The following is a 14,413-nucleotide window of genomic DNA, read 5'->3' as shown; positions in this document are numbered from 1 at the left end:
GTGTGTGATATTTCATTTTTAATGGTCTTATATTTCTTCTGCATCTGAATGTAATAGGTACATTGCTGCAGGCAAAATTGACCATTACGCGACGGGTGGTGAGAATAAAATAAAGAGTGAAAAATATTTAAAATATTAAAGTGAGAAGAGTTTGATAGTGAAAAGACTGAAGGAGAGTAAAGAAGGGTCCACGGCTACGTTTCAGCCCTCTTACTCATGCCTCTCCAGCTACGGTGGCCGCAAAGAGGTTTGAACCTCAAGTGGCACAGTCGTGAGAGGTCGTCAGGAGTAAGTTTGTAGCTTCCGCTGACGACTTGTTTAGAATCCTCCTGTTACTAGTCACTTTTTGAAGGATACCAAGACAGGGTATTCTTATAATATTATTAAATCGTTGTGTTATTGCTCTTTAATTTACGCTCTTCGGCATGCTTACATATTTTGCGCATTCTTAAAACAACTACATTTTGTAGTATGCGGGATTGGGTTGAAATCTGCAATTCACGACTTAATAAGGACACTTAATAAACGTAACCATTTGTAAAATTGCCATAATTTGGTCGTTATTATTAATCACGAATTCGCAATTATTCAATTCTCTTTAAAAAAAAACATATTATCATTCGTTTTGCTAGTTTTGCTCTTAAACAATATTCACCAATATGTGTCACACATAACTTCTACGCTTAACATGTTCATATAATAAACTGACAAAGCATGTGTGTTACTAAATGTTGCCCGATTTAAATCAGGATAATATATCAAACTGTTTTGAGTCTAATGTTATATATTCCGTCTATGCTTGTAGTTTTTTCCATGTGTGTTTTTGTTCTAAATTTTAGTTTTTAAGATAAAATAAAATAAGAAATTCAAATGTCTCGCAAACTTTTTGCAATATATTGACACATAAAAAAGCATGTTGACATTTTTCTTGTGGGTGATCATTTGCTGAATAAAAGTAAGTGCTTTTTTACGTAGCTATCTTTATTAGAATCTCAATAAGTAGTTTATGGTAAATAATATTGTACATTGACAGGTCATTAGTTGACTTCATTTTACACATTGAACATCGGTGTAATATTTAATTTGTTAATTTGTGGTTTTACAGTGTTATTAACTACCTATTTAAAGAAGCCTTGATCCGTGTATGTAACCATGATGTTGCTCTGAAGTGTCCCTGAAATTCGCAGTTGCCGTTACAATATCTCATTTTTAACAAATTAAATTGAATTAAGTGAACAATATTATTCATACATGAGCTTATATTTATTTTTATTTTTTTTTTAATTTAATATTATTAGGGAAACGGCCGTTGCCTCCAACACACTGTCTAAAATGTTGAGCATATGTGGCAAAACATAGGAATAATTTATTTACAGCCCAGAAAAGCTTCTATTATGCTGAGAGTTGATATATAAACTATAACTATGACCTTGACCTTGGACATAAGGATGTGGTTCCACTTGTGGCTTATAATCACCACAATTGGTATGGCTATTTCACACTTGAAAATTTCCTAAGAGAGGTTCTTAAAATTTGGTTCAAAGCGTGGAATGTAGGCACTACCATATCAGATTAAAAAATAAATTATTATAGGAAGGACAAACGCAGACAAAAGCATATACAATTATAAGTCTATTATAACAAATAAACAAATCTACAAGAAATAATAAGTTCATCCAATAATACAAACAAAATGAATAGAGCAGATTTTAATAAAACACAGATTTCTAAAAACATATTTCTAAAAAAATGGTTAAAAAATATATATAATGGATTATAAAAGGTCAGGTGAAACAATAATATATTTATAATTATATAACAACAAATTCAATAGCAGAATGTAACAAGTCAACTACAAGATCTGAAGGTAAAAGCATTAAAACTCATAAGACATCTAAACGAAAATCAATGAGCTACCGGTAATAACATCTGGGTATACAACAAAAAGAGATCAATAAAAAAAACATTTGCGTATACTTCTTTGAAAGATGTTTACAAAATAAAATGTGACTTTCAAATGAAAATATAAATTCATACCTCTTATAACAAAATTAAAGCTTAAAAAAACACAATAAACTAGCATTATGTTTCTACCAATTTTCACAGTTTAAGATTCTAACACAACCTGCATATTATTTTCTGAATAAATCTTTACCCGAAACCTTATGTATTGAATGGAGTTCAGGAAATGATAAAAAATGTTCAAAAACATTAAGGCTCCTAAATGCGCTAACTAGACAACTTTTGGACATACCAATGATTTCTGAAATAATGCAGTGCTCTTAAACAATATATGTTGTGTTATTGTTACATTTAAGTCTACAAAACTGTTTATGTTTGGTTAATTTGGCATTTATTTGAATTTATAAGCATAATAACTTAGCTGTGTTTTACAATAACTATGACATAACTTTGAGCGTTTACTGTTTAGGAATGAAGCAAACATAATTCTGAATTGTTTTGGTTAGTTAACGTCATTGAAACACACTTGCACGTTTTCTCCATGCCAAAATGCGTAGTATAGATTACAATTATTCTTATCGTAAAGAGATGAATTATATAAATTTGTGGTAGAATAAGGGTAGAATCAGAAAAATTAGGCCTATGTGTTGGTTAATTGGGTAAAAACCATGTGTATGCCTCATTTGTTTTCAATCCACACTGGCTATTTCCCTCATTATTTTATACTTGCACATGGAACATTTAACCGTGTGTTATTTCCGCAACAACCAACACTTAGTCAAAATGTGTTTCTTAAGTGTCTGGAAAATCCAACAATTATACTCCCCACAAGCAAAACAGAATGATACAATCTAGACTTGACCTCGGACAATTCTGATTTACAGCCTTCAACAGTTATCAACTTTCATTAACAGTAACTTACACTTAAAATGTGTGTACCACATTGTGCTTTAGACTATTTCAAAATTTAACTATGTTCATCTTATACATGGCCAAAAAATAAATACATCCTAATTCATAATTCGTATTTGTACAAATCTGCCAATGAACATGACAATAGGCCAATAAGTGCACAGATTGATAAAAATGCAACTACATTTTAACTTCTACAATGAAGAAATTTGCCTATAAAATTTAAGACAGTTGCACTAAACAGTTTCTTTACAGCCAAGCTATAAGGACAGAAAACAATTTTCAAACAGACTTTGGTCGAATACTTCATATTTCAGACACTCTGAATCTGTGCAAACAATAACAACAAACAAAACATTGAGGCTAGATCTATATACTACATAAAACATGTAAGTCAATGTAGATTTCACTTTTTGTATTAAAAGCGCACAAACATGACAATTAAAATAGTTGAATTCAGATCATTGTATGCCAAATAGAAACTTTGACATACATATGTTACTGAACAGAACAATCTTGGTTAGTTGTAGCACATTCTTTGTCAGAAGTTAATATAGCGATATAGAGTTTGATATTTAAACATTTTTTTGCCTTAATAAAATACCAGTAAATGCAGGACATTTATCAGGACTGTTTTCATTTATTACATATAATTTCATTACCTACATCTGAATAAAATACGAAGTCATTATGAATTGTGTTGCTGCCATGATGATTTGTTCTCTTTGAATGCTCTGTACCTGATGTTAACAACTGGGTAACATGTAAAACATCAAGTTTGGAGATAAACAGGATTTGGACATGTATTATAAATTCAGTTTTGCGACCAAAGCATTACTGAAATAAATGCTGCATCTGTTCAATTAATTTACACCCAAATACAGAGTCATTGTACATATGAGACATTCAATGGCAAATTAACACATTGTTCAAATGGAACTATTTGTTATCAATCAAATGTAACCAATAAGTTTTCAATAAATCTGCATACAACTTGCTCAAATGAACCTTGTTCTGAGAAAACTGAGCTTAAGGCATGTGTGTAAAGTGTTATCTCAGATTAGCCTGTGCAATCTGCACAGGCTAATCAAGGATGACACTTTCCGCCTAAACTTGATTTTCAGTAAGGTGGGACTTCCTTGAACCTACAAATACCATTAAAGCGGAAAGTGTTGCCTCTGATTAGCCTGTGCAGACTGCACAGGCTAATCTGGGACGACACTTTACGCGCATGCATTTAGCCCAGTTTTCTCAGAACGCAATTCATATTTTGGACATTTTCTAAAACAATACAAAGACCATACGGCATCCAGGTAGGTTGTGTTTCAAATGTAGATCAACATCATCAACTTGCCTTGTGAAACATCCTCTAACCAGACTGACGTAACATGTGAAGTCATCATACATTTTGTAGCAGAATTAAAAAAAGATGCCAATAGACATGCTTCACTTACTACGGTAAAAACCAGTATACAGCTCTAAGACACACATCACCAATATTGAACAACAATTAAAACAAGGGCTGTTTGTAAAACATGCATACTTTCAGTTGTAGTGGCAGCCATTGTGTGAATACGTTTTTTGTCACTGTGACATTGACCTTTGACCAAGTGACCTGAAAATCAATAGGGGTCATCTGCTAGTCATGATCAATGTACCTATGAAGTTTGATGGCCCTAGGCCTATGAGTATTCTTGAGACATCATCTGGAAACAATGTTACTGTGTCGAGTCACCGTGACCTTGAACTTTGACCTTGTGACCTGAAAATCAATAGGGGTCATCTGCGAGTCATGATCAATGTACCTATGAAGTTTCATGATCCTAGGCGTAAGCATTCTTGAGTTATTATCTGGAAACCATTTTACAGTGTCCGAGTCACCGTGACCTTGACCTTTGACCTAGTGACCTGAAAGTCAATAGGGGTCATCTGCGAGTCATGATCAATGTACCTATGAAGTTTCATGATCCTAGGCGTAAGCGTTCTTGAGTTATCATCCGGAAACCATTTTTCTAAGTTGAGTCACCATAACCTTGACCTAGTGACCTGAAATTCATTAGGGGTCATCTGCAAGTCATGATCAATGTACCTATGAAGTTTTATGATTTAAGGCATAAGCGTTCTTGAGTTATCATCCGTAAACCATTTTACTGTTTCGGGTCACCACGACCTTGACCTTTGACCTAGTGACCTGAAATTCAATAGGGGTCATCTGCAAGTCATGATCAATGTACCTATGAAGTTTCGTGATCCTAGGCGTAAGCAATCTTGAGTTATCATCCGGAAACCATTTTACTGTTTTGGGTCACCGTGACCTTGACCTTTGACCTAGTGACCTGACAATCAATAGAGGTCATCTGAGAGTCATGATCAATGTACTTATGAAGTTTTATTATCCTAGGCATAAGTGTTCTTGAGTTATCATCCGGAAACCATTTTACTATTTCGGGTCACCGTGACCTTTAACTTTTGATATAGTGACCTGAAATCAAAATCATCTGCGAGTCATGATCAATGTACCTGTGAAGTTTCATGATCCTAGGCCTAAGCGTTCTTGAGTTATCATCCAAAAACCATCTGGTGTACGGACATACTGACGGACGTACATACGGACGGACGGACCGACATGAGCAAAACAATATACCCCCTCTTCTTTGAAGGGGAGCATAAATATACAATATATGTAAATATCCTTCACCCTGGATGTTTTAAAATTAAAAATGTCTAAACTTAATAAATGTAACCTACTTAAAATGAAAGTGCACACTATTTCATATCCTCCTGATGTGAATTGCAATAGAAATATACAGCACGACCAAAACAATTGAACTTAGGCTAAATTCAAACTTTCCTACCAAGTCAATGCTATTAACATACAAATAGTGCAATGCTTGCTCAAATAAATTGTATCCTATTATTGATTGACCAAAGCTGGGAAAATCAGTCTTGTGTTCAAAAAATCACATTTTGACTTTTTGGCAATTTTGGATTCTCTGAACATTGTAGTTCACAAAAATGATATAGATTTTTTATTTATCACATTCAAAACTTATTTTATGACCTTCCAAAGTGACCCACCCTACATTTTACCGTCACTAAAAGTTATCATATAATACAAAAAAACAACGAAAACATTCAAACAACAAGCACATTGTTTTTTGAAAACAATAATCTTTCCTTTAGTCAAATACATAATTATAGTGCAATAAACTGACAACAGCATTATGGACATTTAAAATGTACAATTTGTGTTGCTATGGTAACCGATCTACATGTTAATAATCACCAGAGCGCACAATCACGCCTTTTATAAATCTATGAATTGTATTTTCAATCAAGTGTTTGTTTAAAGGCAAACACATCATTAATTTCACTGTTTTGTAACTAGTTAAACAATAACAATCAATAATTTGTGTGTTCCATGAACAATTTCCTTGTTTTATTCAGTTACATGTGTATTTAAGTATAATGTAACCTCAAACTCAACAGCATTGAAAAGTGTTGGTTGAAAGTACACTTGGATACTAAATGTTTCAGTAAATGAAATAATCATTATTTATCATTATTTCTGATAGAGAAAAATAGACAAAATAAAAAATAACTTAACCATAAAAATTGTTTGTTTTTGTTACTATGGAAACAATGTAGCAAACGAACAAAAATATAGGATTTTCATTGTAAAACATAAATAAATACAATATTCACACTGAATTTTTTCCAGTTTTTCGGAAAGGCAGTCTGTGTCCATAAGGTGAAAACAATTGCATGGTTACATGGAAAAAATGATTTTTGTTTTGTAAATATGAGATATAAAAAACTTGAAAACAAGCTTGTGCAATTCGAACAACAAACGTTTGCATTTAACATTTCAAAACCTGTATCAACTGACACATTTAGCAATCGTATACAGGTTTTAGCTTTCCTAGGAATAGAGGATTTTTTGCATTATTTGGGGGAAAATATATCACCCAATACCTTGGCCAAAATAAACACTGATACATGATGTATGTAATTGTTGTGGCACTATCAGAGATGATCAGATGCGCATCTTAATGCATCTTCTTTTTGGGGGGGCATAGTCTGTTTTTTGTTGCTCACCAGAAGCGCGTTTCGGACATGTCAAGTTTTTGGTTCATCTATGCGACAGAATTCACGAATGTTTTCAAATAAATACCACTGATGGTCCAGATCAAGCCCTATCACAAACATTTCTTATGGCAGGTTGTCACAGCTCACATTAACATTCACTTTCGAGACCTTCCTGAGAGTGATTCTGACTACTGGTGAGTCACTAATTTCCCTGCATTCCACAACACCGGGATGCTCCGCTGACACATGGAAATTGATGAAATTTGGGGACATTCTTTATGTGGTGAAACAATGTCGTAAGGTAATCCTTCCTGTCTTAGATAACAACAGGATTGGAAGAGTCCCCCACAAGCTGACGGATGTTGTGGCTCGTACTTGACGATAACCCCACAGACGCAGCGACATCAGACAACATTTCTGCATTGAAGTTTCTGTATCAAGATTACCATTTAATTAAGAAACAATTGCAAAATATAGTTTTCCTGTTATCAAATTATTATTTTTTTGTTGTTGTTGTAATAGAAAACTACAAAGTTTGAAGGATGATTTTGCATGGGATTTTGTTTGCCATATCAAGAATTTCATACCAATAAAACAGCTGAAACTATTAAAATGAATATTTATTTTCCTGTTACAAGACATAAAGTACCTACACACTATTTTTAATTGATTTATGTTTTATTATTTTTCTATTTTATTACATAGCAGAACTATGCAACTGGATAGACCTATGGAAATGCAAACAAGGTTTATCAAGAAGGATCATGCAGGTCACATAGACCATACTGTGATAAGGAATTTACCTCCACTTTAACTTCAAGATGCCAAAGTGCCAATCTGGTGTAAACTTTGTATGTCTTATCAACATAAAGCTTAGTGTGATGATTCTGTGTAAACCTGAAATGTTAAAAAATAATTATTAAAAAAGGTCAGGCTACAATTTAGAATATGTATTTTGTAGTAATTGACTGACTTAAAAATGTTGACTCATTTGAATATATTATTTTAAGAGAATTTTCCTTTTGGGATTGATACCAGAGTAATTTTTGTTAAACATATTTACTACATATCAACATGCTTTACCATTTTGCAATTGCATTACTGCAAACAAATATTTTTAACAACAGGTTTAGCTTAATTAATTTCTCAACATTAAAAAAAGCTATCAGAAACACAATAACTAAGGGCTTGTTATTACCTACAAGAACTCTCCACAGAAGGTACCAGATGACTATGTTGTTTTTATTTTGGCCGCAAAAGTTGTCACGCTGAAAGTGAGCATGCTGTTCGCCAAGACCGTATGTGTTGAGGTAGTGGTGAACCTGGCTGACCACAGCATTTGCACCTTTACCATGTGACTGGCCTTCGTCTGCGAGGTAAAACAGCTGCTTTCCTGTGAAACAGAAGACTAATAAATAAACCGTAATAACTTACTAGAGATACCCAAATAATTTGTGTTTTTTTCCAATTAATTAATACCGGGTAGGTGGTTTGAAACATTTAGATAATGCATGGTTATTGTCTTATCATAAAAGATTGATATTAGACGAGAATGATATCCTCCAGACCACACACGCACACACAACAATAAAAAGTAAATAATCAATTGGTCTAGTTGATTACATTTAGACTGATTCAGTTTGTGGATAGCAATGATATTAAATTAATTCAAATACCAGATCCTTCACAGCTGATTCCATACACCTCACACTTCCTCAGGGTCTTGAAAAATAACTTCCCAACCTGTAGAATATCAAATTATTGGTTATTTATCTACATAACACTTTTTATAATAATAATAATTAATTAAATTTGTGCTTAAACATTTTAAAAAGTCAACCTTACATTTGTTTTGTTTATCAGCTTCTGCCACATGAAGTTCAGACTTTTCAATACACGCAGAATCTGATGTTTATTTGACAGCTTCTACATCAATATCAATATCAGACTCATCATGGTTTGACTCAAGGTCACTTTCATAATCATCTACCACATCAGACAAATCTTGAGAAGCGGGTTGAGAAGTTTCAAAATAAAGTTCATTTACATTCGATAAATCATTTAAATTTAAAAACGCAGTGTCCTGGTCTTGTGAAATTGCACATGGAATAGTGTTGGTGTTAATAAATTGAGACATGATATTTTAAAGTCAAATTTAAATCTTCCACCATTTCATGTAACAATTCAGTTGCTATCGTACAGTTTACTTCCGGGTCAAACTTGCGAGTCGCGAAAATTAAACACAAAGCCAAAATACACATATATCTTTCACTTACCTATTTTAAGCATGTGGAAATATCATTTCCGAACCTTCTTCGATTGAAGACATCCATTAGTACACGATGTCATTTTGATTTACAGCGTTTAATAGCCATTGAAAGTGAACACTACGAGACAGGTTGCGCTACCTGTGAACTGCTCAAACGAAACAGTGTCTTTCAAGGGGAATAATTTTAATCAAATAAGCGGATTACAAACCACCAATTGTGCCAGTGTTTAAAGGACATATTCATGCTATATTGTGGAAATTTTCAAAGCATGTTATAAATTATGAGCCGATAAATTGTATGAAAAAGACGAAATATCCAGCGCATTTTCGTACAAGATTTTTATCTCGCGATTTCCCGACATAAACGTCAGCGTACACAAGACTGATTTTCGCTGACGACGTCACAATATTATTGTTTAATTTCAAGTTGTATACAATCACTATTTATTTGGTAAGTATCTGGAAAATGGGGTTTAATTCATGTGCCTAAATAGTTTGCCAAATTAGACTGTGCAATCCACACAGGCTAATCAGAGAAGAGACTTCTGCTTAAACTATATTTTTGCCAAACAGAGACTTCCTTTTAACGAAGAACCCCACAAAAGGGGAAAGTGTCTGGCTAATCTGGGGCGACATTGTCCGCACGTGCATTAAGCCCTGTTTTCCCAGAGCGAGGCTCATATATATGAAGGCCGAAATATCATTGAATATCGTTCCCTATTGTTATATATCTGTAGACCCAAACATGTTTGAGGATTGTTTCCTATTGTTCTAACTCTGTGGGCCCAAATATAGCTGGGTAATGTTCCTTAAAGTGACCATTACTCTGCCACCTCGTCACGTATGCTGTCCAGGAAAGACGTTTGTGTACGCTCCATTCGATGCTGCTGTTCCTCGTACAGTCTACGTTTCTCCTGCAATCACAACATCAATCAGAAATGACCAAATATGACTTCACAACAACCAATCAGAAATCACCAAGTATTACTTCACAATTTTAATCGGTTGATTGTATGTCAGTATTTGGAACAATATAAAAAAGTCCATATTTGCTAAAAACTACACATCCATTTTATACTGTATTAAATAAAAGAAGTAAATCATTAAACCTGTTTTCAGTCATACTAGTTATGTGTAACCCTACATTTAAACCCAAATTGTTAAGTCAGTAAAGTAACCTTTGTATATTTATCTATAACTCAACTCAACTCAACTCAGTTTATTAAGTAAATAAAGGCCGTTGGCCCAAAATACACAGTATTTGATATAAAATATAACACATGTTTGTAGTTGCGAACACATCATCTTAATACTAAAATATGTCAACATATTACATAGTGTTAATGTTACATTAAGAATATATCAGCTTATTCAATTTTGTTCAAAAGATTATACACATCATCTTAATACTAAAATATGTCAACATATTACATTGTGTTTATGTTACTTTAAAAATATATCAGCTATCCAATTTTGTTCAAAAGATGATACACATACAAACACAATTTCAATAGTGTGTCATTATCTTTTTTGCTCATCAGATTATAAAAGTCATGTACAGAATTTCCACCCATATACCAGTTATATAGAAATTCTCTACGGACAACGTCAAGCTGACGGATGTTGTGGCTCGTACTTGACGATAACCCCACAGACGCAGCGACATCAGACAACATTTCTGCATTGAAGTTTCTGTATCAAGATTACCATTTAATTAAGAAACAATTGCAAAATATAGTTTTCCTGTTATCAAATTATTATTTTTTTGTTGTTGTTGTAATAGAAAACTACAAAGTTTGAAGGATGATTTTGCATGGGATTTTGTTTGCCATATCAAGAATTTCATACCAATAAAACAGCTGAAACTATTAAAATGAATATTTATTTTCCTGTTACAAGACATAAAGTACCTACACACTATTTTTAATTGATTTATGTTTTATTATTTTTCTATTTTATTACATAGCAGAACTATGCAACTGGATAGACCTATGGAAATGCAAACAAGGTTTATCAAGAAGGATCATGCAGGTCACATAGACCATACTGTGATAAGGAATTTACCTCCACTTTAACTTCAAGATGCCAAAGTGCCAATCTGGTGTAAACTTTGTATGTCTTATCAACATAAAGCTTAGTGTGATGATTCTGTGTAAACCTGAAATGTTAAAAAATAATTATTAAAAAAGGTCAGGCTACAATTTAGAATATGTATTTTGTAGTAATTGACTGACTTAAAAATGTTGACTCATTTGAATATATTATTTTAAGAGAATTTTCCTTTTGGGATTGATACCAGAGTAATTTTTGTTAAACATATTTACTACATATCAACATGCTTTACCATTTTGCAATTGCATTACTGCAAACAAATATTTTTAACAACAGGTTTAGCTTAATTAATTTCTCAACATTAAAAAAAGCTATCAGAAACACAATAACTAAGGGCTTGTTATTACCTACAAGAACTCTCCACAGAAGGTACCAGATGACTATGTTGTTTTTATTTTGGCCGCAAAAGTTGTCACGCTGAAAGTGAGCATGCTGTTCGCCAAGACCGTATGTGTTGAGGTAGTGGTGAACCTGGCTGACCACAGCATTTGCACCTTTACCATGTGACTGGCCTTCGTCTGCGAGGTAAAACAGCTGCTTTCCTGTGAAACAGAAGACTAATAAATAAACCGTAATAACTTACTAGAGATACCCAAATAATTTGTGTTTTTTTCCAATTAATTAATACCGGGTAGGTGGTTTGAAACATTTAGATAATGCATGGTTATTGTCTTATCATAAAAGATTGATATTAGACGAGAATGATATCCTCCAGACCACACACGCACACACAACAATAAAAAGTAAATAATCAATTGGTCTAGTTGATTACATTTAGACTGATTCAGTTTGTGGATAGCAATGATATTAAATTAATTCAAATACCAGATCCTTCACAGCTGATTCCATACACCTCACACTTCCTCAGGGTCTTGAAAAATAACTTCCCAACCTGTAGAATATCAAATTATTGGTTATTTATCTACATAACACTTTTTATAATAATAATAATTAATTAAATTTGTGCTTAAACATTTTAAAAAGTCAACCTTACATTTGTTTTGTTTATCAGCTTCTGCCACATGAAGTTCAGACTTTTCAATACACGCAGAATCTGATGTTTATTTGACAGCTTCTACATCAATATCAATATCAGACTCATCATGGTTTGACTCAAGGTCACTTTCATAATCATCTACCACATCAGACAAATCTTGAGAAGCGGGTTGAGAAGTTTCAAAATAAAGTTCATTTACATTCGATAAATCATTTAAATTTAAAAACGCAGTGTCCTGGTCTTGTGAAATTGCACATGGAATAGTGTTGGTGTTAATAAATTGAGACATGATATTTTAAAGTCAAATTTAAATCTTCCACCATTTCATGTAAACAATTCAGTTGCTATCGTACAGTTTACTTCCGGGTCAAACTTGCGAGTCGCGAAAATTAAACACAAAGCCAAAATACACATATATCTTTCACTTACCTATTTTAAGCATGTGGAAATATCATTTCCGAACCTTCTTCGATTGAAGACATCCATTAGTACACGATGTCATTTTGATTTACAGCGTTTAATAGCCATTGAAAGTGAACACTACGAGACAGGTTGCGCTACCTGTGAACTGCTCAAACGAAACAGTGTCTTTCAAGGGGAATAATTTTAATCAAATAAGCGGATTACAAACCACCAATTGTGCCAGTGTTTAAAGGACATATTCATGCTATATTGTGGAAATTTTCAAAGCATGTTATAAATTATGAGCCGATAAATTGTATGAAAAAGACGAAATATCCAGCGCATTTTCGTACAAGATTTTTATCTCGCGATTTCCCGACATAAACGTCAGCGTACACAAGACTGATTTTCGCTGACGACGTCACAATATTATTGTTTAATTTCAAGTTGTATACAATCACTATTTATTTGGTAAGTATCTGGAAAATGGGGTTTAATTCATGTGCCTAAATAGTTTGCCAAATTAGACTGTGCAATCCACACAGGCTAATCAGAGAAGAGACTTCTGCTTAAACTATATTTTTGCCAAACAGAGACTTCCTTTTAACGAAGAACCCCACAAAAGGGGAAAGTGTCTGGCTAATCTGGGGCGACATTGTCCGCACGTGCATTAAGCCCTGTTTTCCCAGAGCGAGGCTCATATATATGAAGGCCGAAATATCATTGAATATCGTTCCCTATTGTTATATATCTGTAGACCCAAACATGTTTGAGGATTGTTTCCTATTGTTCTAACTCTGTGGGCCCAAATATAGCTGGGTAATGTTCCTTAAAGTGACCATTACTCTGCCACCTCGTCACGTATGCTGTCCAGGAAAGACGTTTGTGTACGCTCCATTCGATGCTGCTGTTCCTCGTACAGTCTACGTTTCTCCTGCAATCACAACATCAATCAGAAATGACCAAATATGACTTCACAACAACCAATCAGAAATCACCAAGTATTACTTCACAATTTTAATCGGTTGATTGTATGTCAGTATTTGGAACAATATAAAAAAGTCCATATTTGCTAAAAACTACACATCCATTTTATACTGTATTAAATAAAAGAAGTAAATCATTAAACCTGTTTTCAGTCATACTAGTTATGTGTAACCCTACATTTAAACCCAAATTGTTAAGTCAGTAAAGTAACCTTTGTATATTTATCTATAACTCAACTCAACTCAACTCAGTTTATTAAGTAAATAAAGGCCGTTGGCCCAAAATACACAGTATTTGATATAAAATATAACACATGTTTGTAGTTGCGAACACATCATCTTAATACTAAAATATGTCAACATATTACATAGTGTTAATGTTACATTAAGAATATATCAGCTTATTCAATTTTGTTCAAAAGATTATACACATCATCTTAATACTAAAATATGTCAACATATTACATTGTGTTTATGTTACTTTAAAAATATATCAGCTATCCAATTTTGTTCAAAAGATGATACACATACAAACACAATTTCAATAGTGTGTCATTATCTTTTTTGCTCATCAGATTATAAAAGTCATGTACAGAATTTCCACCCATATACCAGTTATATAGAAATTCTCTACGGACAACGTCATATTTACTACATTGAAAAAACGCATGGTATTCACAATCA

The 14,413-nt window shown here is 33.2% G+C and overlaps 1 protein-coding gene across 12 annotated transcripts; it reads right to left on the bottom strand.

Annotated features, from left to right (window-relative positions):
- Positions 1-1,680: 1,680 nt before the first annotated feature.
- LOC127868930 (uncharacterized) lies at positions 1,681-13,777 on the bottom strand. Of its 12 annotated transcripts, none has more exons than XR_008044311.1 (10): positions 12,771-13,777; positions 12,170-12,236; positions 11,692-11,886; positions 11,297-11,390; positions 10,811-10,924; positions 9,240-10,146; positions 8,640-8,706; positions 8,162-8,356; positions 7,767-7,860; positions 1,681-7,394 (listed from the first exon to the last, which is right to left on the bottom strand). XR_008044311.1 is itself a non-coding variant. In XM_052411121.1 (4 exons), the coding sequence occupies exons 1-4, from the start codon at positions 12,781-12,783 to the stop codon at positions 10,696-10,698; spliced, it is 531 nt and encodes a 176-aa protein (XP_052267081.1). In that variant the 5' UTR covers positions 12,784-13,777; the 3' UTR covers positions 10,437-10,695. The 12 variants fall into 12 exon arrangements, 1 of the variants encoding a protein (XP_052267081.1); XR_008044314.1 differs by having other exon boundaries at positions 8,166-8,356; XR_008044312.1 differs by having other exon boundaries at positions 11,696-11,886.
- Positions 13,778-14,413: the final 636 nt, after the last annotated feature.

This window comes from Dreissena polymorpha, chromosome 2 (assembly GCF_020536995.1).
Source record: "Dreissena polymorpha isolate Duluth1 chromosome 2, UMN_Dpol_1.0, whole genome shotgun sequence".
In the NCBI taxonomy this organism is placed as follows: Eukaryota; Metazoa; Mollusca; class Bivalvia; order Myida; family Dreissenidae; genus Dreissena; species Dreissena polymorpha.
This window is presented reverse-complemented; position numbering and strand designations above follow the sequence as displayed.

Coding starts and splice junctions, on each gene's coding strand:
- LOC127868930 (XM_052411121.1), bottom strand. Junction 11,391..11,691: donor TCTGTGGAGAGTTCTTGTAG/GTAATAACAAGC, acceptor TTAACATTTCAG/GTTTACACAGAATCATCACA. Junction 10,925..11,296: donor ATCTTGAAGTTAAAGTGGAG/GTAAATTCCTTA, acceptor ATCTTGATACAG/AAACTTCAATGCAGAAATGT.